This window comes from Canis lupus, chromosome 16 (genome assembly GCF_011100685.1).
Source record: "Canis lupus familiaris isolate Mischka breed German Shepherd chromosome 16, alternate assembly UU_Cfam_GSD_1.0, whole genome shotgun sequence".
NCBI classification, from domain to species: domain Eukaryota; kingdom Metazoa; phylum Chordata; class Mammalia; order Carnivora; family Canidae; genus Canis; species Canis lupus.
In genome coordinates this window covers 8217651-8244258 of record NC_049237.1, presented here as the reverse complement: position 1 = coordinate 8244258, position 26608 = coordinate 8217651, and the positions used below count along the sequence as shown (strand labels likewise).

Here is a 26608-nt window from a genome sequence, read left to right as displayed (position 1 = left end):
GGGGAGGGGTAGAGGGGGATGTGAAAGCAGACTCCCCACTGTGCAGGAAGCCCAAGTTGAGGGACTCCACTCAATCCCAAGACCCTGAGATGATGACCTGAGCTGAAGGCAGAGGCTTAGCCATTTGAGACACCCACGCATCCTTTCTTCCATGTTTAATGTTTACAAACTACAAATCTATGAGAGAGAAAACCAGGCACTAGAAATAGCTGCAAAGTGAAAAGAACCAGGGCCATCAGAAGATAATCCAAGGCTCATTAGTGGAGACAGGACAGAAGAGTAGTGAAGTTGCCTCGGACAAACTAATAGATAAAAGTACCAGAGAGGTTTTGAGTCCTTGCAGTGAGCTCCACATAAAGGTGGCAACACAAACAAGCACAGCCTGGGAGCATGTGACCCTGATGGAAGATCTGGAACAAGTTTTTAGCCCAATATTTTGCTAGTGATGGGTCTGAGGTAGAAGACAATTGTGGTTATGCTAGTCTCTAAATCTTGCTCCAGGGATGCCTGAGTGGTTTGGCAGTTAAGTGTTTCTGTCTTTGGCTCAGGGCTTGATCCTGGAGTCCCCAGATCGAGTCCCACATCAGGCTCCCTGCAGGGAGCCTGCTTCTCCCTCTGCCTATGTCTTTGCCCCTCTCTGTGTCTCTCAGGAATATATATAAAATCTTTAAGAATAAATAAATCTTGCTCCAAATGTTATCTTCTTGCTGTTCATATATTTAATATTTAATCAGACTGATGCCATTATGTTACTAAGTTGTGTTTTGCTTAGGGTTTTGCTGAATTAAATATATGTACCTCTAAGACTGTTAGCCACTCTGAGGACTTCTGAAGTAGTATTTTGGACGTCAGACCACCTTGCAGATAGGCCTTGGGCAGCTGTTCTGCCTAGAGAGGGCATGTTCACAAACTCTACCTTTTCCTTTATTTTAAAGATTATATTTATTTATTTGAGAGAGAGATAGATATGCAGGAGTGGATCCCAGGATTCTGGGATCGTGACCTGAGCCAAAGGCAGACAATTAACCGATGGAGCCACCCAGGTGCCCCTACCCTACCTTTTTCTGAGATGGCAAACATCGCCGAGCACAACTGATTCTAGACAGGACAGGGAATCCCCATTTAGGCTTACAGAAACTGATTTAAAAAAAAAAAGCAAAAAGGAGCACATAAAAAAATGAAGGTGCATAGCTACCTAGGAACTCATCTGTGCAGTTGCTCATGTGCCGAAGCTAAGGGCAAACTCCACTATTTATCAAGATTCGACCACCTAATCCTACTTATCAGTACTCATTTGGCTTACAATCTTCATATACTCTAAATAAAAAGATAAAAAGGAAATTTCTTGAATGTTAAAAATTTTGTGGGGATCCCTAGGTGGCTCAGTGGCTTAGTATCTGCCTTTGGCTCAGGTCATGATCCCAGAGTCCTGGGATTGAGTCCTGCATCGGGCTCCCTGCATGGAGCCTGCTTTTCCCTCTGCCTGTCTCTCTCTCTCTCTCTCTCTTGCTGTGTCTCTCATGAATAAATAAATAAAACCTTTAAAAAATGTTAAAAACTTTGTGCCATAGGGACACCTGGGTAGCTCAGCGGTTGAGCATCTGCCTTTGGCTCAGGTAGTGATCCTGGGGTCCTGGGATTGAGTCCTACATCGGGTTCCCTGTGAGGAGCCTGCTTCTCCCTCTGCCTGTGTCTCTTGTGAATAAATAAATAAAATTAAAAACAACAACAACAAAAACATTGTTCCATAAAACTTTTGGACAAATTTGTTTATGTGCAGCTCTGACTTTATTATTCGGCCTGGTCTGTAGATTAGTCAGAATGTTGGGAATTGAAATTAATAAAATAAAAAACAAATGTTTATCATTGGGGAAATGAAGAAAGGGGTATAAGAAAATATTTATTTGGGTTGCTATGACAACAGAACGAGCCATCACAACAACATTCTTTCTTTTGCATCTGTCAAACTTTGGCTTGACAGTGCCTTAAGAAACACTCAGTGTCCACCCTGAAGATGAAACGGAGCAAAAATGTTATTCTAAATTTGATAGATTTTTGGCTCGACTTAAAAACCCTTTTATAACTCATTCAGTATTTGCCACAAGTCCCAGCTACTTCCTCTTGCAGTGGGCAGACTGACTAGCAAGGGGTGGGGGTGGGGGAACCACAGGCCAAATGCAGGCTCACGTCCACAATGGCTGCCATGCGGCCACTCACTGAGCTCGTGGCAGGTCCTGCACTCATGTGTTCTGCGGTCTCACAAAGGTTGGGGAGAATTAGAAGACTGTGGAGGCTTGTTTTCACTTCTAGCTGAACAGGGCTGGAAATGGGATCACACATGGCATGTGCAGTACTGTGCCTGGTGATGAGGATGAAAGCCCCCATGGGAGCATATGTGGAAGTCTCTCTTGGTAGGCTTTCCCAACTCAGACGACTTGCAGCCAGCCACTGTCCCCCAAGCTCTAGTTTGTCATGGTCTAGCCAAAGAACCCTTCAATTCCTTCTGGCTCTTTGCCGGTAAATCAGACAGCATTAGGTGGATGGAGATTCCTCCTGGAGGGACACCCCAGCAGAGCAGGCTGGAAGAGGGAAGATGGGTTCTGGCTTTTTCACTCATGATGTTCTATGGTGGAGTTTCTGCGCTTTGATCACCAGCTATGTCACTTTCTTTTTTTTTTAAGATTTTATTTTTAAGTAATCTCTACACTAATGTGGGGCTCAAACTTACAACCCTAAGATCAAGAGTCACATGCTCCACTGACTGAGCTCCAGCCATGTCACTTTTTTTCTTTTTTAAGATTTTATTTATTCACTCATAGACACACACACACACACACACACACAGAGGCAGAGACACAGGCAGAGGGAGAAGCAGGCTCCATGCAGGGACTCGGAGCCTGACATGGGACTCCATCCCGGGTCTCTGGGATCACGCCCTGGACTGAAGGTGGCGCTAAACCGCTGAGCCACCTGGGCTGCCCCTGTGTCACTTTCTTACAGGTGAGCCAGACTACCCTATCAGGGAAGGGGTTACAATTAAAGGTCAGAGAGCCCCAACCCTGAGGCCTCCAGAAGTACAGAGTGTAGGCTGCAAAAGGAGGTGCAGAGGCATCCCGACTTCTGAGCATAGCCTAGAGAGAGGCCTGGGAATCCTGGAAAGGACTCACAACATGGTATTTAACTCTAACCCAAGTCACATGTAGAGGGGCATTAAAGGAGCACACACAGTTACTGGGGCATCACACCAGCTCTGAAGAGTCCAGGATTAGAACCACTCTAAGGGAGGCCACAGTAGCAGGGACAGGCTGCACAGGTGATTTTTACTGAACCAGATGAGGCCAGGAGAAGAGTGAGCCTGGGGAGCATGGGGAGATGTGGGGTGTTAGCACTGACTTTCTCTCAACAGCATGTTCATGGCATCACACAGCATTTGAGTCGGAGGGGTCCTGCAGGAATTAGATAGTCCTCTCCCCCATTGCACAGATGGGCACATGAGGTGGTCATCCCCCAAGTCGTCCCCTGGGACACTCTGGAAAGCACAGGATGCCTGAGGAGGTGGGTCGTGGGGCAGGAATGGGGCCATTAGCAGGTTCTTCCTCAGTTATCAGAGGCCCGGGGCACTCTGGCCCAGGGAGTTGGGAGAATTTCAGAGCTTGGAAAGACTGTGGGGTCGCCCAGCTCCACCTGACTAACTGGGTCCCAGCTGAAGGCCGTAAGGGAGGGAGGTTCTAGGGAGAAAAGCATGGAGGTCTTGGCTTCTTCAGTACACAATACAAGCCTGCCTGCCAAGCACAAATAGGGTCTCAATGGCATGTTTTATTGTTTTATTTTTTTAAGATTTTATTTATTTATTCATAGAGACACACAGAGAGAGAGAGGCAGAGGGAGAAGCAGGCTCCATGCAGGGAGCCTGATGTAGGCCTCGATCCCGGGTCTCCAGGATCACACCCCAGACTGCAGGCAGCGCCAAACCGCTGCGCCACCGGGGCTGCCCTCAATGGCATGTTTTTTTTTTTTTTTTTTTTTTTTTTTTTTTTTATGATAGTCACAGAGAGAGAGAGAGAGGCAGAGACACAGGCAGAGGGAGAAGCAGGCTCCATGCACCGGGAGCCCGATGTGGGATTCGATCCCGGGTCTCCAGGATCGCGCCCTGGGCCAAAGGCAGGCGCCAAACCGCTGCGCCACCCAGGGATCCCTCAATGGCATGTTTTAAAAAAGACTTTCCTTATGTATTCTGTTAAAGGGGTCACAGGCACTGCCCTTCACCCACCCACCCCCACCACGTGGCCTGCTCCTCCTCCTCCCTTCTCATCTTCTCTGGAGCCAGGCTGCCTGTGTCCCAACTCTCCCACTAACCACTGGCTGTTCAGAGCAAAGTGACTTAACCTCTGTGTGCTCCTTAGTTTCCTAACAATAAATGCTTTCTGACTGAGTTGTCAGGAGCCTGAAAGAACACAAGTCAAACCCTTCCGAGAGCCTGGCCCAGAGATGACATTCCAGTCCACCTTGTGGTGGCCATGTTATTACTGTCGGCAGGCTTGCTCATGCTGTTTCTTTCTTTTCCTGCCTCCACTCTGTGGGCCTTTTATTTATTTATTTTTCCACCTCTTCAGGTCTGCCTGGAATGCTTACCGGATGGAAAGAGAATGTACTGGGCAAGAGAGAACCCTTTGAGCCATCTGTCACAAGAAGAGCATGGGCTGCCTTTGGGGACAAGGTGACACAGGAGCCATATCAAGTCTCAGTGATGAGGGGCCTGGGTGCAGATGAGCACTGGTTTCATAAATGAGGAGCCCCAGCGCCCACCACTGAGGACATTCAGGCATCCTCCTTCCTCCTAGGAGCACCCTCAGCCCCTGCGTCCTTTGTGATGAGATGAATGTGCAAGTCTGAAAGCTATAAACACACACACACACACACACGCACACACACACACAGAGTAGTTAACTGCACAGTGGCCTGGCTCTGGACCCAAGGAGAGAACCGAAGTTAGCCCTGTCTGTGCAGCAGCCACAGCCAGCATTTTACCCCTGCTCGTGGGCATCTGCTGTTCCAAGGGACTCAATCTCTAAGAGCAGAATATCAGGCATCATGGAAGGTGGGGCGAGGAGAGACACTCCGAAGTCCCCTCCAGTCAGACAACATCGACGACACCCCAATAAAGCTGCCCCAGGACAGGAGGGGAGGGGCTGGGAGAGCTAACCCAGATGCAGCCACCACTGGGCACAGTCCATTCACAGGGACGGCAGTTTCTTCGCTTTCCTTTGTCTCCTGTTAGAGCAGCTCTGGGGGAGGGGCTTCAGCCTGTCAACCCAGAAATCTGTCCAGGCAGGAGGGAGTGGTGGTCCCTTCCCAGACATCTTTGTAACGAGTGTTTCCTGGTGTCTCAGCACCTGAAGCCTGACTCGTCCCCTCTGGTGTCCTTAAAGGATGCATCTGTCTTTGACCCTTTCTGTTCCCACCTTCTCTCATTGTACTTTGACAAGAAAAATAGATGATACTTGGATACTTTGCCAGGGAGGGAAGCCAGGAGAGGGCACGCTCCTCTCCAGCCACGCCCATCTTCCTAGACATTCTCTCAGGCTGCACCTTCCCAAGCTTCCCATCTTCAACCCAGGAAGCAAGCTCCTCGTGGGACTGTTCGGCCCTATCTCCAGTCTGGGCGGGCAGCAGGTTTACATGGCTGGCCTTTACTTCTTGCATGGGCCTTTCTGAGATCCACTACGTTCCCCTCCCCCAGGTTGAGCCTGAGAATTCTACTTCCGGGGGACAAAGTGAGGGCTTCCAGAGAATACAGACAGCATCTAGATGAAATCCGACCCCGGTCACTGAAGGGTTATTACTCATCTTTAGCTTCCAGAGCCCCAACCTTAGAACTCTCCAGTCTGAATTCCCCAGTGCCCAGCACCAGCTGCAGGCTGAGAGTCGGCCTGCTTCCGCAGCGGACCCCAGTGCACAGGGAGTGCAATAAGCATGACAGTAAAAGTGAATAGCTCGCTAAAAACTGGGCTGGGAGCAAGCTGGGAATAGCCAAATGGCTGCTGTCCAAAGAGGAGTATCACTGAGATGACCAGATGGGCTGGAGTGGGAGGAGAGGACTGGATTCCATTTCCTACCATGTTCCTGATGAGCTCCACATTCATACCTTCTGTCCTTTCCGTTCTTCTTTCCCTGTTCTTCTTCCTTCCCTTGTGTTTTCCAGATTTGGGAGTCATATTTCCTCTCCAAATCAGAGTTCTTCTACTTTTGTGTTTTTGGTATTTCTTCTTTCCAGATGGACTCCTTGGTTGGCCTCATCTGCTTTCCCTGGTTGTCAGGTCTATCTCTGGCCAGACCCCACATCTCAGCCCTTCCTGGAGTGGCAGTCACCACCTGTGCTGCCGTGCCCTTAGTTCCGAAGCAAAGAAGGCTCTGATTCAGTATTGTGAAGTGATGAAAAAGCCAGGAATTCTTTTTATTTTTAAAGTTCATTCACTCCAATGCCTATCTGCATCCCCTCTGGCTCTTCTCTGATTTGGGCTTTGCAAATCATTGAATGTGACCCTTTGGACATGGGGGGCATCCTACCAAGCCATGAGCAGGTGTGTGTGGTTCTATGTAACTTATTTCAACACTGAGAGGAAGGGCTGCCTTTGGGATCCATCTGTGCTGAAGCATGGCCCTGCAACCCTCTGTGAACCTTGGCTCCTTGCCTCCTGCTCTGCCTGCCACTCTGCTTAGCCACCGTGAATGGCTTTCCAGTTTCTGAAGGTGACATGCTCGGCCTCCTGTATCCTTGCCTGTGTACCTCAGCCTGGAGTGTGCTTTCTACTTGCTCTTAGTCTTAGGACTCAGCCAAAACTGGTCTCCTCTGAATGAGAGCCCTCCTTGGTTCTAGAACACACTGCTCTAGTAAGCCTTTACAGCATAGTACCCGGTGTCCTGCTCCCTTCTCTGCCCTCCATCCCCCAACCTCCGGCCCACCGGGACCGAAAACTCTTGAGTACAGCTCTGCTCTTTTACTCTCATCCCTTTAGCGCATAGCAGAGTGCCTAGCACACAGCAGGATGAATGAAAGGCAGCCAGAATATCAGATAAGTAGTGCACAGAAGCACAGGCTTACCTGTGCTTTACAGAACTCGTGTGCCTCTTAAACCTCCAGGCCTTGCAGCCCGCTGACCTGCCCTCTTCCCTCAAGAGGTGTTTCCTTTGTAGTCCCAGGCAGTCACCTGCCCTGCACAATCTAGACAGTTTAAGACTGTCAGGCAGACACTTTAGCAGAAGTAGCCAAGATTGGTACCTGAGCTTGTCTGCGATGAAGATGACCCTCCTCTCCAGAAGCAGGGAGGCGAAAACACAGAGCAGGTGGCGGACGCTGAGAGAGGAGAAGAGGGACTCAAAGTCTACATGTTCCAGCCTGGAGTCCAGGGGGCGGCACAGTTCAATCACCTGCCAGAGAATAGGGCAGCCATGAGGAGGGGCCGCACCCCAGGCCTGTGGCTCTGAGGTCCTCAGGAGAAAAGGGAAAGAAAACAGGGAAGGCCAAAGTGATTGGGGAGAAGAAAGCTTCTAGGACCCTGGGGGGCAGGGGCAGGTAGACTTGGTACGAACTCTGTCTCACAGTGGAGGGTAAGGAAAGTTCAGATGGAGCTGGGGAGACGGGATGGCAGGACCAATGGCCCTGGGCCCCAAAGCTTGGAAGCTCTGCCTGATAGTGATGTGTTGGGACTGCCCCCCTCCCCAGGAGTTCATTATGGTTGATGTCCTATCATTTAGAGTCCCATAGGAAAGTGTCTCTGCCTCACCAGGAATATCACCTGCTGGAATGGAGTCACAGGATCACACAGAAGGACCAACAGATCCAGGCAGCACTTTCAAGATTCATCTCCTCTAGAAGGCATTTCTCAATAAACCCCACCTTATACCAATCCTTCCCTTAGGATGTGTCTTACAGCTTGTACACTTAGTGGGCACATCTTCTCATTCTGTACTTGCTGAAATGTTCTTGAATTTATCTCAAGTCATTGCTCACATGTGTGTTTTTCTCTATAAATAGCTGGCTCCTTCACAGTGAGCAGAGACTGGTGATTTACTCCGAGTATGGCACCTGCCCAGTGCTGTACACATAGTGGGGCTCAATAATGTCAACATCTCCATGGCCAAGCCATCTGCACCTGGCATAAGGATAGTGTAGGGTTCCCCAGCAACATGGAGAACACTTCTTTCTGTTCTGGGAAATTGAATTATTCCAGAATACCCCACTTATTCTTACCCTTCTCCTGTCTCCAGAAGTGACCTGCTTTTTCAAGGGCTCTTGGAACTAGAGACTCGAGGCTGAATGGGATCTGCCTAGTGATATCCACAGAGCCATATAAAGGGAATGGGAAAGATGAAAAAAAAGTTCTGCATTAAATTCCAATCCAGTCAAGGAAGGAGGCGTACCTCAAAGTCCTAAACAGGTGAATCAAAAGTAGTACCTAAGCTTGTCTTCCCTGAAAATAATCTGTTTTACATTATGAAATTATAAGAGGTGACAGAGACCAAAAAGGTAAATAGGTTCCAATACAATCTATGAATGTAATGGGCTAGTAAGAGAAGCTAAGGATGTTCAATGCAGGTCCCTAACTGTAAGGCCAATGCCATGCAAAGAAACACTATGTGCTGCCATGGCATAGCTCTGGGGGTTGCTCTCTGTGACTGAATCGTGGAATGGATGGACAGGACTTAGGGTGGATTTTACGATGTCTAATGTCACATTCAGTGATGTGACAGCCCACTTGGTCTGGGCCATTCTCTCCTCTAAGAGACAATAGGAGTCTGTTGGCTTACCTCAGTTCCTGATCCTGGCAAGAAGTTCTTGACAATGATGGTTTTGCCCAGTGCTGGGAAAGGAGCTTCCATGACACTCCTCATAAGGGGCTGCACCAGGGCAGGAGAGATGCCTCGCCGTTTCTCCACCTCATCCAAGATCTGCAAGGGGAAGATGCCTATGTCATTGCCTCAAATCTCTTCTCTATGTGCCCACTCCTTTGCCATGTGCCTTTACAGTTCTTCCCACTGAATTTCCTTGACCCCCCTGGACTTTGGGTTTGGCCATGTAACTTACTGGGCTAATATATGCATTCTCATTGGCAGTAATATTGCCCCCGAGGGGATAAAAACTGGTTCTTGGGTGTGGTGCTAGAAAAAATAAATATTATAATGGTTTGTAGTCCTTTACAGGCCCACAATATATAAGAAGATCTACAGTGTAACTGTGGAGTTAAAATTTCTCTGGGGGATAGCCATTAGGGAAATGCAAACCGAAACCACAATGAAACACCACTTTATAGCCATTAAGATGGCTAAAACCAAATGATAGACAGTAGCATGTGTTGGCATGGAAGTGGAAAAACTGGAACCCGCATGCACTGCTGGTGGGAACGTGAACTAGTGAAGCCCATTTGCTAAGCAATCTGGCAGTATCTTAAAAGGTTAAACATAGTGTTTCCATATGTCTTAGCAATTATATTTCTGGTATTTACCCAACAGGAATGAAAACATGTTCACACAAAAACTAGTACATTGGGGTGCTTGGGTGGGGCCATCACTTAACTGCCTGACTCTTGATTTTGGCTCAAGTTATGATCTCAGGGTTGTGAGATTGAGCCCCATGTCAGCCTCTGCACTCGACATAGAATCTGTTTGAGATTTTCTCTCCTTCTCCCTCTGCCCTCCGCACTGTACACTCTCTCTCTCTAAAATAAATAAATAAATCTTAAAAAAAAACAAGAACAAAGATTGTGCATTAATGTTCATAGCAGAATTATTCATGGTAGTTAAAAAGGAACTAGAGACTCGAGGCTGGATGTCCATCAACTGATGAATAGATAAGCAAAATGTGATATTCCATTATATGCCATAATTAGCTGTAAAGAGGAATGAAACACTGATTCATGCTATAACATGGATGAACATTGAAAAGATAAGGCTAAGTCAGTGCTTGCTTCGGCAGCACATATATTCAAATTAGGTTAAGTCAAAGACAACAGCCACAAAAGACCACTTATTATGATTCCACTTGGATAAAATATTCAGAATAGGCAAATCCATAGTCATCAAAAGTAGACTGATAGTTTACTAGGGCTTGGAAGGGAGTGCTCTTGGGTACAGGGGTTGCTTGCAGGGTCATAAAAATGCCCTATAAATGTGGGGATGATCACACAACTGTGTGGATATGTTAAAAGCCACTGAATCCTAGATTTTATTTTATTATTATTATTTTTTAAAGATTTTATTTATTATTTTTAAAGATATTATTTATTTATTCATAAGAGACAGAGAGGCAGAGACATAGGCAGAGGGAGAAGCAGGCTCCATGCAGGGAGCCCGATGTAGGACTCGATCCCAGGACTTCGGGATCATGCCCTGAGCCAAAGGCAGACACTCAACCAATGAGCCACCCAGGCGTCCCAAGATTTTATTTATTGATTTAGAAAGAGAGAAACAGAGATAGTGACAGAGAGCAAGCAGGGAGGAGAGGGAGAAGCAGGCTCCCCACTGAACAGAGAGCCCAATGGATGCAGGGCTCAATTGGGGGCTCTGTGATCATGACCTGAGCAGAGGCTTAACTGACTGAGCCACCCAAGCACCCGTAGAAATACTATTTATAATACCACGTGTACATACTGAACCTTTGAAATATGGCTAGTCTCGGGATGCCTGGGTGGCTCAGTGGTTGAGCATCTGACTTCAGCAGAGGGTGTGTGATCCTGGGATCTGAGATCAAGGCACATACTGGCCTCCCTGCAGGGAGCCTGTTTCTCCCTCTGCCTGTGTCTCTGCCTCTCTTTCTGTCTCTCATGAATGAATGAATGAATAAATAAATAAATAAATAAATAAATAAATAAATTAAAAAAAGGAATATGGCTAGTTTGATTTGAGATGTGTTACAAAATACTCAGATTTCAGAATACAAAATTAAGAATATAAAATATCAAGGACTATATTGAATTATATGTTGAAATAATATTTTGGATTTATGGGTGAAATGAAATATATTATTAAAATTAAAAAGATTATATATATGGTAGTTCCTCAAAAAAAAATTAAATATAGAATTACCATATGATCCAGTAATTCCACACTTATGGGTACATAGCCCAAAGATTTGAAAGCAGGGACTCAGATATCTGAATGGCCATGTTCATAGTAGCATAATTCACAATAACTAAAACGTGGAAACAACACAAACATCCATCTAGAAAAACAGATAAAGAAAATATGACATATACAAACAATACCATGCTATCCAGCCTTAAAAAAGATGCTTCTCCCTCCTCCTGTGTCTGCCTCTCTATGTCTATCATAAATAAATAAATAAATAAATAAATAAATAAATAAATAAATAAATCTTTAAAAAAAAAGGGGGGGGAATCCCTGGGTGGCTCAGCGGTTTGGCACCTGCCTTTGGCCCAGGGCGCGATCCTGGAGTCCCGGGATTGAGTCCCGCGTCAGGCTCCTGACATGGAGCCTGCTTCTCCCTCCTCCTGTGTCTCTGCCTCTCTCTCTCTCTCTCTCTCTCTGTCTATAATAAATAAATAAATAAATAAATAAATAAATAAATAAATCTTTTTTTTTTTTAAAAAAAAAAAGGAAAGAAATTCTGACACATGCTCCAATATGGACGAACCTTGAGGACATATGCTAAGTGATACAAGCCGTTCACAAAAGGATAAAAATTAGATTCCATTTACATGAGTAAATGCAGTAATCAGATTCATTGAGACAGACAGTAGAATGGTGATTGCCAGAGGTCTAGGGGAGAGGGGAATGGTGACTTAGTGTTTAGTGTTGCAGAGTTTTAGTTCAGGGGTATCAAAAGATTCTGGAGGGAGGCCTGGGTGGCTCAGCGGTTAAGTGTCCACCTTCAGCTCAGGGTGTGATCTGGGAGTCCCAGGATCAAGTTCCACATTGGGCTCCCTGCATGGAGCCTGCTTCTCCCTCTGCCTTGTCTCTGCCTCTCTCTCTGTTTTCTCATGAATAAATAAATAAAATCTTAAAAAAAAAAAAAAAGATTCTAGAGCTGGATGATGGTGACAGATGACATACAATGTGAATGAACATGTTAATCAACTGTATACTTAAAAATGGCTAAAATAGGATGCCTGCATGCTCAGTCAGTTAAGTGCCCATGGGTCATGATCCCAGGGTCCTGGGATTGGGTCCCACATCAGGATCCCTGCTCAGCGGGGAAGTCTGCTTCTCCCTCTGCCTGTGTCTCTGCCTATCTCTCTCTGTGGGTCTCTTATGAATGAATAAAAAAAAATCAATTTATGGATTAGATATTCATGTCTGGTTAAAGTAGGAAATTAATGTTAGATTATATCTAAAATTTTTGAGATTATCATCATACACATTAGTAATTAGCTCTTTTCTATCCACCCAGAATAGTGGGGTGGATTAGACAATTCAGTATGGCAATTCCTAGGGCTTGATACATTGGCTCATCTTCCCAAAAAGAGGGCCAAATTATATAAAGATTTTGATACATTAAGAGTATGACCACAATAATAAATATCTCACACTAACAACACATATGTACATAGACATTTATACAACCATCCATCATAGTGGCCTTTTTGTCATGCAAAAGCGAATATGAGAAAAGTTGATGCTTAGAAGAAAGGAAAACACGAGGAATATTCTGGAAAGATCCTCTGCCCCTTCTGTCCTCTGAAATTATTTTGACTCTCCCCCCACCAGCTGCTTCTGGTCCCTGACCTTCCTCAGCTTTCACTGAGGGTACTAATGATAAAAGGACAGAGGAGGAGATGTGGAGAGGAAGTGGGAAGGAAAATGTTAGGATACGATTATAAAAGTACCAGGAGTTAAGGTGTTTCCTGTATCCTCCTGGGCTCTGCCTTGCCTTCCCTTCCTCCCTTCTCTGAGACCCAAGTCCTTACCTTTGAAAAGAGGCTGAAGCATCCCAGGCGGCTCACAATGCAGTAAACTTCAGGGAGACGCTTCCCTTTGCCACCAGGCTTTTTAGAGTGAAACACAAGGAAATTATGTGTTACCGCTTCAAAGGAGAAGAGAACCCAAACAGTTTTAAGTGCCTATCATGTACCAGATGTTTCCCCACACTGTAGCTTTTGAAAACCCATTTAGGTAAGTAGTTACCAATACCCCATTCTATAGGTGGGAACCACTCTGGTCACGTAGTATATGTATTTATATTCTCCTGAAGGACCAAATCAAGAGTGTTGTGCACACAGTAGGTGCTCAATATGGCCTGTGGGGCCATAAAGTAAGGAAGCTTAACTTGTTTACCCAAATCACTGTGGTTCCTCTTAAGGAGCTACCTTGAAAACAAATTTTATTATAATGATAATTCCAAATCAGAAATCATTTCAGAACATCCTTTTTGGAAACTGCCTTTTAAGTTAATTTTCAAACCTAAATGAAAATCAATCTCCATATGTCAAAGTAATTTTATCAACAAAACTTATTATATCCCACTTAACTTTTTATTTTTTATTTATTTTTTCCACTAACTTTTTAAATTTTTTTTTTTTAAGATTTTATTTATTTATAGAGACACAGAGAGAGAGAGGCAGAGACACAGGCAGAGGGAGAAGCAGGCTCCATGCAGGGACGTGGGACTCGATCCAGGGTTTCCAGGATCACACCCTGGGCTGCAGGCAGCGCTAAACCGCTGCGCCACCGGGGCTGCCCAACTTTTTAAATTGTTATCCACACTTTTTATTCACTAATTAATTCAACAAATATATATATATTTTTAATTCAACAAATATTTATTGAATATCTACCATGTGCTGTGTATTATCTTGACTCTTAATTATATCAGCTTATTTTGAAGACTCAAAATCACTCAGTGGAAAATGATTTGCTCCCACTAAAGATTTTCAAAAGAATGGGTCTCAAAAAGACAAGCTCGGGCAGCCCGGGTGGCTTAGTGGTTTAGTGCCGCCTTTGGCCCAGAGTGTGATCCTGGAGACCCAGGATCAAGTCCCACGTTGGGCTCCAGGCATAGAGTCTGCTTTTCCCTCTGCCTGTGTCTCTGCCTCTCTCTCTCTCTCTCTCTCTGTCTCTCATGAGTAAATAAATAAAATCTGAAAAAAAAAAAAAAAAAGGACAAGCTCTGGGGACACCTGAGTGGCTTAGTGATTGAGTGTCTGCCTTTGGCTCAGGGCGTGATCCTAGGATCCTGGGATCAAGTCCCACATTGGGCTCTCTGCATGGAGCCTGCTTCTCCCTCTGTGTGTCTCTCATGAATAAATAAATAAAATCTTAAAAAAAAATAAAAGGAAGGACAGAAAGGTCTTTTATTTGGCAGGGAAAATACTGGAGGAAGTATTTTCTTTCTAAAGGAGACAAAGTTGTTCCCTTCTACCAGTAAGACTTAGGTGAACCCCCAAATCTTCCATGGTTTTATTTATTTTATTTTATTATTATTATTTTTTTAATCTTCCATGGTTTTAACTCCCCTGATTAACCAGTCACACTTCCCACCTCTTCTCTTGTGGCACATGGTGAAGCCCCAGGAATCCAGCTCTGCCCGGGGCTGCCCAGAGTTCTGGCAGACAGACAGCAGAGTATACTAACCAGTAGTCTTCGGCAGTAACCAAATCTTCTGCTCCCATCTTCTCCAGTTAAGACAAATGAGAAGGTTTCACTGCAGTTGGGGAAACAAAAGTGCATTAAACAGCAAAACAAAACAAAAGACACATGACAGCATTCAGGAGACATTCTGGAGGGGGCCATCAAAAGGGCTGCTCCCTGTCCTGCCCATCCATCTCTGTACAGGGACTCTGTGTCAGGGAGAGGGAGACCTAAAGTGTCAACTGCATCCTGAGAGGACAAGCTCTCATAGCATTCTGTCATCTGAGCTGTCCCATCACCCAAAGCATGGCAGTCACTTACAAAGCATCTGCTGGGACTACTGTCCTCCATGAGCTAGGAGATGAGATGGCATCTGCCACTTAAGGGATGTGACTCAGTGAAGGAGCAGCTGAAGAGTGGGGCTGTTCTGTGTCTCTCTTGGAACTGCCCCTGGGGTGACCCTCCCTGAGAACTGTCTCTTTAGAGTTCCTCCGACCTCAACCTCCTGGCCTGGGCTCAAACTGCCCTGGAGAGACTGCTAGGCCAACTTCAAAGAACACAGCATCCCTGAAACACAGGATATGCAGCCCTCTGAGTTTGATCAATTGCTGAAATATCTGATAACAAAAATACTGGTATGTAACAACATGGTTAAAGCAGAAATGTAAACCTATCACAATCTGAGTTAACAACTGAATGGGCTGCTCTTAAAGAAATGTTTCCAGAGCATGGGACAAGGAAGGGTGATAGGCAATGCTCCTCTAGCTTCTCCTAGACTCAAGAATTACTTCTGCCCCTCACAGGGGCTTATGGACCAAATAGGCCCAGATTTAATGGGAGGCCTGGGAATTTGCCTATTTAGCAAGGTGGTTCTTATCTTCAGGGAAGTTTTAAAACACAGGTGGGGAAAATCTCTAGCCAGGGGCCCATCAGGATCGCTCAGCAGGGACGCCTGGGTGGCTCAGTGGTTAAGCATCTGCCTTTGGCTCAGGGCATGATGCTAGGGTCCCAGGATCAAGTCCTGCATTGGGCTTCCTGTATGAGGTCTGCTTCTCCCTTTGCCTGTGCCTCTGCCCCCCTCTCTCTCATTCTCTGTTCTTTCATGAATAAATGAATTCTTAAAAAAAAAGGATCGCTCAGCAGCAGAAAGACTGAACTATGGCCTCTATCCTCTCTGGCACCCCTCCCTGGTTCCTGCCTACATTAGCCTTTGGGGGTAGAGAAGGGAGATGCCAGCACATACCTGGTAAATTGCTGGACAGGTGTCCAATCCTTGGCATCAGGAAAACAGAATTGAGGGATAGCCTTCAGTTGGTCCTCAGCCTCTCTCATGAACTTGAAAGACCTTTCCAACTGTAGGGAGAAAGGTGAGAGAAGATTGGGAATTGAACCCCAGTATGGGAGAGAGAGGCAGACGCTTCGCAAGACCACATCTTCCACACTCCCATAGTTGAGACCACCACCTTAACCTTAGGAAGCGTTTGCAGGTCAGTCTGCTGGGGTCTTTTTTTCCTAGGGCATTATCAACTCTAGCCTTACGGGGAAAGTCAGGAGAAAAAAAAAATTAGTGTGTTTTAGAGAAATAGTTTTCATGTCTAACATTCTGGAATATAACTACTTAATTTTTTTTGTATATATATTTTTGGACTATATTTTATTTTATTTTATTTTATTTTATTTATTTTTAAAAGATTTTATTTATTTATTCATGAGAAACAGAGAGAGAGAAGCAGAGACATGGGCAGAGAGAGAAGCAGGCTCCATGATGTGGGACTCAATCCCAGGACTCCAGGATCATGCCCTGAGCCAAAGGCCAATGCTCAACCACTGAGCCACCAGGCATCCCAGACTATAACTATTTTAATCAATAAGGAAAAAGTGTCAAAGTTATCCTCTTCAAATACGAAACTCATAGATCTGCAAGGTGGAGCTGCGAATCTGGTCTTCTAATCTCTGGGCCTATGGAAGATGCCCTTCCTTGATCCAGGCAGACATTTTATAACACTTCTTAGCGAATACAACCAGTTAAATTACATCATACAGTAAACTTTAATTAATTTCAATATCCTTGGGACACCTGGGTGGCTTAGTGGTTAAGTGTCTGCCTTTAGCTCAGGATGTGATCCCAGGGTCCTGGGATTGAGTCCCACATCGGGCTCCCTGCAGGGAGCCTGCTTCTCCCTCTGTCTATGTCTCTGCCTCTCTCATGAATAAATAAACAAAATATTTTAAGAAAAATAATTTCAATGCCCTTGAATGTCAGAACCAAAAGGAAACTAGACATCATCCAGTCTCACATTCCTATTTTAGAGATAAGGAAGTAAGCCCTGACATGTTAAATGATTTATCCATGGTCACACAACTAGTGTGGAATCTAGTAGGAATTTTAATTTTTTAACTTTCATTTATTTTTTTTTTAAGAGAGAGAGTGTGGGGAGGAGCAGAAGGAGAGAGACAAGTAGACTCTGCTGAACATGGAGCCTGATGCAGGGCTCCATCCTATGACCCTGAGATCATGACCTGAGCTGAAATCAAGAGACGAATGCTCAGCTGACTGACCCACCTAGGAGCTCCTTTAGCTAGGAATCTTCATCTTTAGTGTCTCTCTCTCTCTCTTTGATTTGACATCACAGACTGGATGAATATCCTCTTGTTAAAAAACAACAAATTTACAAAGTTTGATTAGAGATTGTATTTATTTATTATTATTTTTAAAGATTTTATTTATTTACTCATGAGAAACACAGAGAGGAGAGAGAGGCAGAGACACAGGCAGAGGGAGAAGTAGGCTCCATGCGGGGAGCCCGACCTGGGACTCAATCTCGGGTCTCCGGGATCATGCCCTGGGCTGAAGGCGGCGCTAAACCACTGAGCCACCCGGGCTGCCCTCACTTCTGTTCTTATTGATAAATTTATATTCAGCTTTTGTTTATAAAGAGGTTTTTAAAAATGATTTTACTTATTTACTCATGAGAGACACAGAGAGAGAGACAGGCAGAGGGAGAGGCAGGCTCTATGCAGGGAGACTGATGTGGGACTCATCCCAGGACTCCAGGATCACACCCTGGGCCAAAGGCAGGCACTTCCCGCTGAGTCAATGGGGAAACAATGGATCCCCATTGTTTATAAAGAGTTAAAGAAAAATTATGCTCAAGTTACCTTCAGTAATTTGATGTACCAAGTATTTTAAGTGGAGAATGAAATTTCTTTTTTTTATAGTATTATCAACTTTAATATTTGTATTTAGCCTTATAAACAGAACAATTAATATTTAGTAGCATTTAGATTAATATCACTTGTATTTAACACTGTTGCTTTTCTTTTCTTTTTTTTTAAATAAATTTATTTTTTATTGGTGTTCAATTTACCAACATACAGAATAACACCCAGTGCTCATCCCGTCAAGTGCCCCCCTTCAGTGCACGTCACCCACTCACCCCCACCCCCCGCCCTCCTCCCCTTTCACCACCCCTAGTTCATTTCCCAGAGTTAGGAGTCTTTATGTTCTGTCTCCCTTTCTGATACTTCCCACACATTTCTTCTCCCTTCCCTTATATTCCCTTTCACTATTATTTATATTCCCCAAATGAGTGAGAACATACACTGTTTGTCCTTCTCCAATTGACTTACTTCACTCAGCGAGAATGAAATTTCTGAAGTTAGAAAACTATAATGTCTAACCTAAATTCTTTCTGTAATATTTTCCATCAATTTCTTATTTTGTCCCTCAGAGCTTGCTATTGACCTCCACCTCAAACCAGCTTTGCAGACAGCTTCTGAAGTCTGCAGACCAGCAGCTCTGTTGAATGCATCCCAGAGGATCTGCAAGCTATCTCAGGACACCAAATCAGAGAGGGGAGGTCTCTAAAGAGAGTGTCCAAAGGAAGAGAGCACCAGGCTGATTATTTTTTTTCAACTTAAAAACCTACTTCTAGTATGCTTCCCCTTAGGTTAGAGCAAATATAATTAAAACTGTTATTAATATTAATGGTTGAAACAACTATCAATGATTAAACAGCTACCATTTATAGACTTAAAGCCAATTATTAATTGTCCTTTGGTTTTCCTTCTTTGAAATCAGTAGTCACTGTCTCTTTTCTATATAATGATTCTCTCTTTCATCCATGGCCCAGAAGATACAAACTGATCCTGGAGCAGTTTTTGAGTTGGTAATTCACTAGCTTGGACTGTTGCCAAAGCAATAATTTTCATTACCCTTGGACAGTCTCACAGAGAAGCAAATATCAGTTGGATGTAGTTGTTGGAAGGGGTCATTAATCACCACAGAGTGAAAGGCCATAAACTATATTAGAAAACTGAAGAGCGGGCCTTGTAGGTAGGCAAGTTCCAGCACTTTTCGATATAGCCCATCCGTTTGGGTGTACCCACCCTCAGATCACATACATGACACACGCAAATATGTGTGTTCACACATGTGCCTACACATGCTGTCATCAACATAGGAGTTATCAACACATATGTGCACATATGCTCATTTACAGGAAGTGAGACATGGAGATATCTCTCGCAAATACAAGCCATCAGAGACGCCTGGGTGGCTCAGCAGTTGAGCATCTGCCTTCGGCTCAGGGTGTGATCCCAGAGTACCAAAGTACCAGAGTACCGGGATTGAGTCCCACATCAGGCTCCCTGCATGGAGCCTGCTTCTCTCTCTGCCTGTGTCTCTGCCTCTCTCTCTCTGTCTGTCTGTCTCTCTCATGAATAAATAAATCTTAAATCTTAAAGAAAACCCAAAACAAATACAAGCAATCATAAATGGCTGGAAAATTTCCTGATGTCCATGAATTGTCATAAAGATAATTACATGATATTGAGCATTTTTTTTTTAAATTTTTTTTTAAATTTTTATTTATTTATGATAGTCACACAGAGAGAGAGAGAAGCAGAGACATAGGCAGAGGGAGAAGCAGGCTCCATGCACCGGGAGCCCGACGTGGGATTCGATCCTGGGTCTCCAGGATCACGCCCCGGGCCAAAGGCAGGCGCTAAACCGCTGCGCCACCCAGGGATCCCGATATTGAGCATTTTAATGGAACATGGCAGACATGATCTTTAGTGTGCAAATATGGAAGGTAAGTCTTGGTCAAGGTGACTATAGAAGTGGGGAATAAAACTCATGAGAAAGAGAAAGGAGGAGAAAGAAGAAGATCCTTCTGATAGAGAAAAAGAGCAAAGGCAAGAAGATATAGACTGATCTGCAAACATGCGTGTATAAAATGATCACATAACATTCAAAATATATATCTAAAGAAACACAGACAACAAGATACATTTCCAGCAGAAAGAGACCAATTAAACAGATTAGGGCATACCCACATAACAGAGCTTTATATGATTTAAAAAATAATGTTCTAGACCTTGTATTAAATATGTTTCTAAATAATGATATGTTTAAAAAACATGATGCAAAAATTATACAATGTACAACACCAGCTTTGTCAGAAAATTATACTATGAGAAAAGATAAAATGCTAATAGCAATGATCTCTGTGAAGTAAGAGTATAGATGACTTTTTCTTGATTCATTCCCAGGTCAGTCCCCTTTCCAACAATGATTATACAAGTTTCCACTCAAAAGAAGCGTATTTCTTTTAAGATTTATTTATTTGAAAGAGAGCAAGAGTGAGAAAACAGAGGGAGAGGGAGAAGCAGCCTCCATGCAGGGAGCCTGACGTGGGACTTGATCCAGGGTCTCCAGGATCATACCCTGGGCTGCAGGCGACGCCAAAGCGCTGCGCCACCGGGGCTGCCCTGTTTTTTAAAATATCTTTTTTATTATTTTATTCTTTTTAAAAATATTTTATTTATTTATTCATGAGGGAGAGAGAGAGAGAGAGAGAGAGAGAGAGAGAGAGAGAGAGAGGCGCAGAGATACAGGCAGAGGGAGAAGCAGGCTCCATGCAGGAGCCTGATGCGGGACTCGATCTGGGGACTCCAGGATCACACCCTTGGCCAAAGGCAGGCGCTAAACCGCTGAGCCACCCAGGGATTCCCTTTTTTTTTTTTTAAGATTTTACTTATTTATTCATGAAAGACAGAGAGAGAGGCAGGGACACAGGCAGAGGGAGAAGCAGGTTTCATGCAGAGAGCCCGATGTGGGACTTGTGGGACTCGATCCCAGGTCTCCAGGACCACAACCTGGGCCGAAGGTGGCGCTACACTGCTGAGCCACCAGGGCTGCCCATGAAGACAGGGCTTGATTGCTGTACTGGACCACAGTGGGCAGGACAGAAAGAAGCTGGCCGGATACAAGGGAACCTTGGCCTTGGTGCATGGTGGGATTACCCGTGGGTAGTGGCAGAAGAGAGGCTCTGAGGAGAGGTGGATTCATACTCCCTACCCTCTTCCTGCCTCTGAGCACCTTCATTAAAATGTGTGTGCAACCTCACGTTCTACCTCAGGAGTCTTTGTATGCTTATCTTTTGCCCTTCTGTCAGGGTGTGAGTTTCTTGAGAACAGGAAACACATTCTGCTCATCTTTGTAATAACATGGTGTCAAGCAGAAAACAGCTTGAATGTACTAGGGTCTCAGTAAATTCTGGTTGCATTGAATTAGAACCTCTTTAATACTGCTGTCAAAGTCTAAAAATAGGGGATCCCTGGGTAGCTCAGTGGTTTCACGCCTGCCTTTGGCCCAGGGTGCGATCCTGGAGTCCCGGGATGGAGTCCCGCATCAGGCTCCCGGCATGGAGCCTGCTTCTCCCTCTGCCTGTGTCTCTGCCTCTCTCTCTCTCTCTCTCTCTATCATAAATAAATAAATAAATAAATCTTTAAAAAAAAAGTCTAAAAATAATTTATACATTGTTGGTGTTGACATTTGAGGCTTTACTGAGGCCATTTCATTTTAGGTGTCTAATTTAATGTATGGTATAGCCAAATCCACAGGGGCATCTGGGTGGCTCAGTCCATTAAGCACCTGCCTTTGGCTAGGGTCATGATCCCAGGGTCCTGGGATCGAGCCCCATGGTGGACTCTGCTCATCAGAGAGTCGGCTTCTCTGTCTCTTTCTCTCTCACTCCCCCGTCCCATTACTCATGTTCTCTCTCTCTTCCTCTCTTAAATTAAAAAAAAAAAAAAAAAGCCAAATCTGCATAGCCATGAGCCATGTTAGAATAGAATAGGATTCCAGTGCATAAAGCCAGAGGTATGCAGTGCATATACAGATATTTAGCATGGACACAAACACAATACTCCCTGGGGAGAGGTGTGGGGTTGATGGGAAAAAAGGCTTCTAGGTAGCCTGGGAAGAGATGTGGGTGGATAAGGAGATGGGGAGGATGACGAGGCTGGCACGGTCAGCATAGTCACCATAGGAGGTGAGAAAGTGTTTTTGTCGGTACTTTTGAATCTTTGAATCTCTCACCTGCTGGGACCTCCCAAATTCTCCAGGGGCAGCTTTTTTCATTTGATATACCCTAATTAGGACTCATTTCCCAAATTTCTAGACATGGAGCACTCCTCAGACTTCCACATCTCCAGGGAACCATGAGTCCCAACAAGATGTTGGCAAGAACGCCACAGTCCCTCTGCAGGCCACAGAGGCCACAGAAGCCAAGCCTACCCCGTACCTTGAGCGGGAACTGCTGCGTGAGTTCTGGCACATAGGCAGCCCCAGCCTGCTTCTTGTGCAGTGACACAACCACAAAGTACTCGAACAGCTGCCTCTGCTGGTACTCCATAAGCTCCCGGTCAAGGGATGGGTATCTGGGAGCATGCTTCAGGCGGGACTTCACATTGACCAGGCGCTGGCTGTGAGCTGGGGAGAGAGGGAGAGTGAGTGCCTGGGCTCAACTCGCTTTCCAACATGGAACCACACAGAGAGATGATAGCTTATGTAGTTCTCAGCTCAGAGTACTCCTTCCAAACCTAAAAAAGTGTTCCCACATTTAACACATTAGTATGAAACTCTTTGTTTGGGGTCCCTGCCAGACTCTGGGGAGCAACACTGGACAGGCTGCCAGGCTAAACAGGGTGCAGGAGGGTGGACTGCAGGGCTCTGCTCTGCCAGGGGTTTGCTGTGTGGACTTGGGGCAGTGGTTTGAGTGATCCTTGAGTCTCTCTGTCAGGGGGGGTGGGGACACTGACTCCTCCCCTCACACATTTCCCTCAACTTTCAGTTTGTAGGATGTGATAAAATCCAGACCACAGAACTTTGGGAGCGAGGAACTCTGTAATCTTTTGCCTGACAGAATGGGCAGAGCCAAGACTAACTCAGGAGCTCCCACCCACCTTCCCTCCTGCCACTGTTCTGTGTGATGGAAACAGGCTCAACTTTATTCTAGAGGTGGGTCAGGGAGCAGCTGGGCATGAGAGAGGAGTGAGGCTGGGCCATTGGCCGGATAGGCCCCATTACCTCACTCAGTAGCCCTGGACTATGGCTTTCTTTGGCTTCCCCCTGGGGTCTGAGAAATCATGGAAAACTCACTAAAGCCTGGACCAAAGTCACCAAACTTAGATCTACAGAGACCAATTATTGCAGTGACTTCATTTGACAGATGAGGAACTAGAGGCCCTGAGATCTTTTTTTTTTTTAAAGATTTTATTTATTTATTCATGAGAGACACACAGAGAGAGAGAGAGAGAGAGAGAGAGAGAGAGAGGCACAGACACAGGCAGAGGGAGAGGCAGGCTCCATGCAGGGAGCCCGACGTGGGATTCGATCCTGGGTCTCCAGGATCACACCCTGGGCTGAAGGCGGTGCTAAACCGCTGAGCCACCCGGGCTGCCCCAGGCCCTGAGATCTTAAGTGATTTCCTCCTGACCTTCTAGCAATTTTCATGGGAATTGGACAAGAGGCTCTGGAATCCCAGGCCAACAGTGCTGTGCCCTACAGCTGTGGAAAGCACCAAGAAGGGGGGCCACTGTAGTTGTAGCCACCCTGGATCTCTGGAGCCACATGCTCAGCCACCAAACAGGCCTGTACTCAGCACTGACCACGCCCCAATGAACCCTGCAGGTCCCCTATGCCCTCAGATGTTCACATCTTTCCCTAATAAGGTTGTGCAAGTACGCTTTGTGCCATCCCTCACATTAAGCAGGAAGGACCATCTTGGTAGCTCCCCAGCCCCCTGCATGGCAACCAGTCACCTCACCTTTCAGCTTCTCCTCCGTGTCACTGTCAGACTCACTGTTCTCATCCGTCACTAGAAAGAAAAACAAGCAACAAACAAACAAAAAGTCAACGAGAAGAAAGTTACACATGTGAGTTTTTCTAATACAGGAAACTTTCTGTGTGAAGTGACACAAATCCAAGATTTCTACTTCAGAGGGGCTATTTTCTTTTTGTCCATAGAAATGTTAATGGACAAACTAGGTCTGTGTTCAACTAAATATATTTCCAAATTAATGTGGCTCTGGTTCAGATGGTACCTATATCCAATAATATAGCAGAAACTGGCTCCTTTAATGCATGCTGAGCAAAGACGGCGGCTCCCAGGGTGAGAGTTTGCAGTGCTGGGCTTGCTTGACCAATGGACAATGAAATAGGACAGAAGAGGGATCCCTAGGTGGCGCAGCGGTTTGGCGCCTGCCTTTGGCCTAGGGCGCGATCCTGGAGACCCAGGATTGAGTCCCACATCAGGCTCCCAGTGCATGGAGCCTGCTTCTCCCTCTGCCTGTGTCTCTGTCTCTCTCTCTCTGTGACTATCATAAAAAAAAAAAAAGAAAAAAAAAAAAAAAAAAAAAAGAAATAGGACAGAAGACCCACCACCAGGCTGAGCTCCTTCCTGGCTCTTTGGCTCTTTGGCTCTTTGCTGTCCCAAGGACAGGAGGTATTTACAAAGCACCAGTTTGTTTTCCTCTGTGGTGAGCAACCCGAAACAACAGGAAGCCTCTTTTAGGAAGAGTCTGTTTTCACATTGTTGGGAGAGAAGGGACGTGGCAGGTGGTGGTGATGGCGGGGGAGTCCTACCTTTTCCTGAGTTGCTCTCCTGAGACTGGGACAGCCTCTTCACACGTTTCTTTCCTCTCCGGGCCTCATAAATGGCATTGATTCGCAACACCAGCTGCCAGACATGGGGGAAAAGAAAAGCCAGTGTTAGCAACTTCCTCCCCATGTGCAGCTGGGATTCCTTTGCTGCTCATTCTCTTCTGGGATTATGGAAGGCTGGGGAAAGAAGGAGGGAGGGACTACTTCCTACTGGTCCACTGGCATCTTTCAACTCCTCTTTTATACCAGACAAGAACATGACCTTCGAGAACACTAGAGGAGGCTGCCATCCTCATGGATGTATGAACAGCTGATGTCTAAATATACTGATGCAGCCAGCGGAAACACAGGGAGACAATCTCATTGGCTAATTATGTGATGGCTGCGCCCCCTTCGATGCCAGGATGTTACTGTGGTTTGGGAGCAGGCTTTGCCCCCTCAGGAAAAAACAAAACAAAACAAAAAAAGTAAGAGACAGCAAAAATAAAAAGCCTCCCAGGCAGGGCCCCTTTTGTAGGAACCATGCCAAAGACCATCTGAGCAGCACTGGGCAGCGAGAAGGCCGGGATTACCTCCACTTGCTATCCAAAATTAGCCAGAAGACAGCTACAATACAGTTAACATCCTTCCAACTTGTTAAAATACAGTGAACATTAGGATGTAAGCTCCATGCAGGTGGGAATTTTTGTCACTTTTGTTTGCTGCTGTAACAGTGCCTCTATGGGGTGGAACAGTGCCTGGCACCTAGTAGGTACTCAGCAAGTATTTGTTGATTGTGAATTTGTTGGATGACTACTAAGCATCTCCTATGTACAAAGGGTTTTGCTAGGAGCTGTGAGGGATAAAAAGATATAAGACATGGCATCCGTTCCTGGGGAGTTCACAAGCTAATAGCAAGGACCAAGATGCATTCACAGCTATCAAACAATTCATGAGTGCCTTGTGAGTAGAATGAACGACGTGACAGAGAGTTTTTCTCACTTTAAATCAGGTAGTAGAATAAATGGAAGCCATATATACTTCAATCAATAAACCTCTGTTCCTTTTTATTGAAAAAATTTTCCCCAGAGAGAAAAACTTTAAACATGCTCTCACATAACTGTATTTTTTTAAAGATTTTATTTATTTATTCATGAGAGACCCAGAGAGAGAGAGAGAGGCAGAGACACAGACAGAGGGAGAAGCAGGCTCCATGCAGGGAGCCCGACGTGGGACTCGATCCTGGGTCTCCAGGATCATGCCCTGGGCTGCAGGCAGCACTAAACCACTGCACCACTGGGGCTGCCCATAACTGTATTTTTTAAAAAGATTTTATTTATTTATTCATGAGAGACACAGAGATAGAGAGAGGCAGAGATACAAGCAGAGGGAGAAGCAGGCTCCATGCAGGGAGCCCAACATGGGACTCGATCCCGGGTCTCTAGGATCAGGCCCTGCGCTGAAGGTGGCGCTAAACCGCTGAGCCACCCAGGCTGCCCCAAGTTTTGTTGTTTTATTTTTTTTTAATTTTTATTTATTTATTTATTTATGATAGTCACAGAGAGAGAGAGAGAGGCAGAGACACAGGCAGAGGAAGAAGCAGGCTCCATGCACTGGGAGCCCGATGTGGGATTTGATCCCGGGTCTCCAGGATCGCGCCCTAGGCCGAAGGCAGGCGCCAAACCGCTGCGCCACCTAGGGATCCCGTTTTGTTGTTTTAAAAGTGTTCTGTACTAGGGGGCACCTGGGTGGCTCAGTCAATTAGATGTCAGCTCTTGATTTTGGGTCAGGTCATGATCTCAAGGTCATGGGATGGAGCCCTGAGCTGGGCTCTGTGCTCAGCAGGGAGTATGTTTAGGATTTTTCCTCTTCCTCTACCCCTCCCCCCCTAATAAATAAATAAACTCTTTAAAAAAAAAAGAATCACATACTCACATACTCATGTAAATTTAGAGCTGTGTTAAAGGTCTTTTAACCCAACAGCTAATCCATTTTTCTCCGTTTAATTTGCTAAAATAATGATGAGGCTGGCAGTATAGATGTTAATAGCCACTTTTAATTATTCCACAACTGTAGGATTTTGACATTATGGATACC

The 26608-nt window shown here is 45.4% G+C and overlaps 1 protein-coding gene across 5 annotated transcripts in view; it reads right to left on the bottom strand.

Moving 5' to 3' along the window:
* Nucleotides 1-26608, bottom strand: part of DENND2A (DENN domain containing 2A) — a 104002-nt gene that overhangs the window by 20426 nt on the left and 56968 nt on the right. For all 5 annotated transcript variants that reach the window (XM_038559399.1, XM_038559398.1, XM_038559395.1 and 2 more), the window contains exons 7-14: nucleotides 24515-24608; nucleotides 23697-23747; nucleotides 22173-22360; nucleotides 15827-15936; nucleotides 14587-14656; nucleotides 12924-13001; nucleotides 8809-8949; nucleotides 7280-7428 (exon numbers count right to left, since the gene is read on the bottom strand). In XM_038559399.1, coding sequence (XP_038415327.1) covers nucleotides 7280-7428; nucleotides 8809-8949; nucleotides 12924-13001; nucleotides 14587-14656; nucleotides 15827-15936; nucleotides 22173-22360; nucleotides 23697-23747; nucleotides 24515-24608 — 881 coding nt within the window. The remainder of the gene's footprint in view (nucleotides 1-7279; nucleotides 7429-8808; nucleotides 8950-12923; nucleotides 13002-14586; nucleotides 14657-15826; nucleotides 15937-22172; nucleotides 22361-23696; nucleotides 23748-24514; nucleotides 24609-26608) is intronic.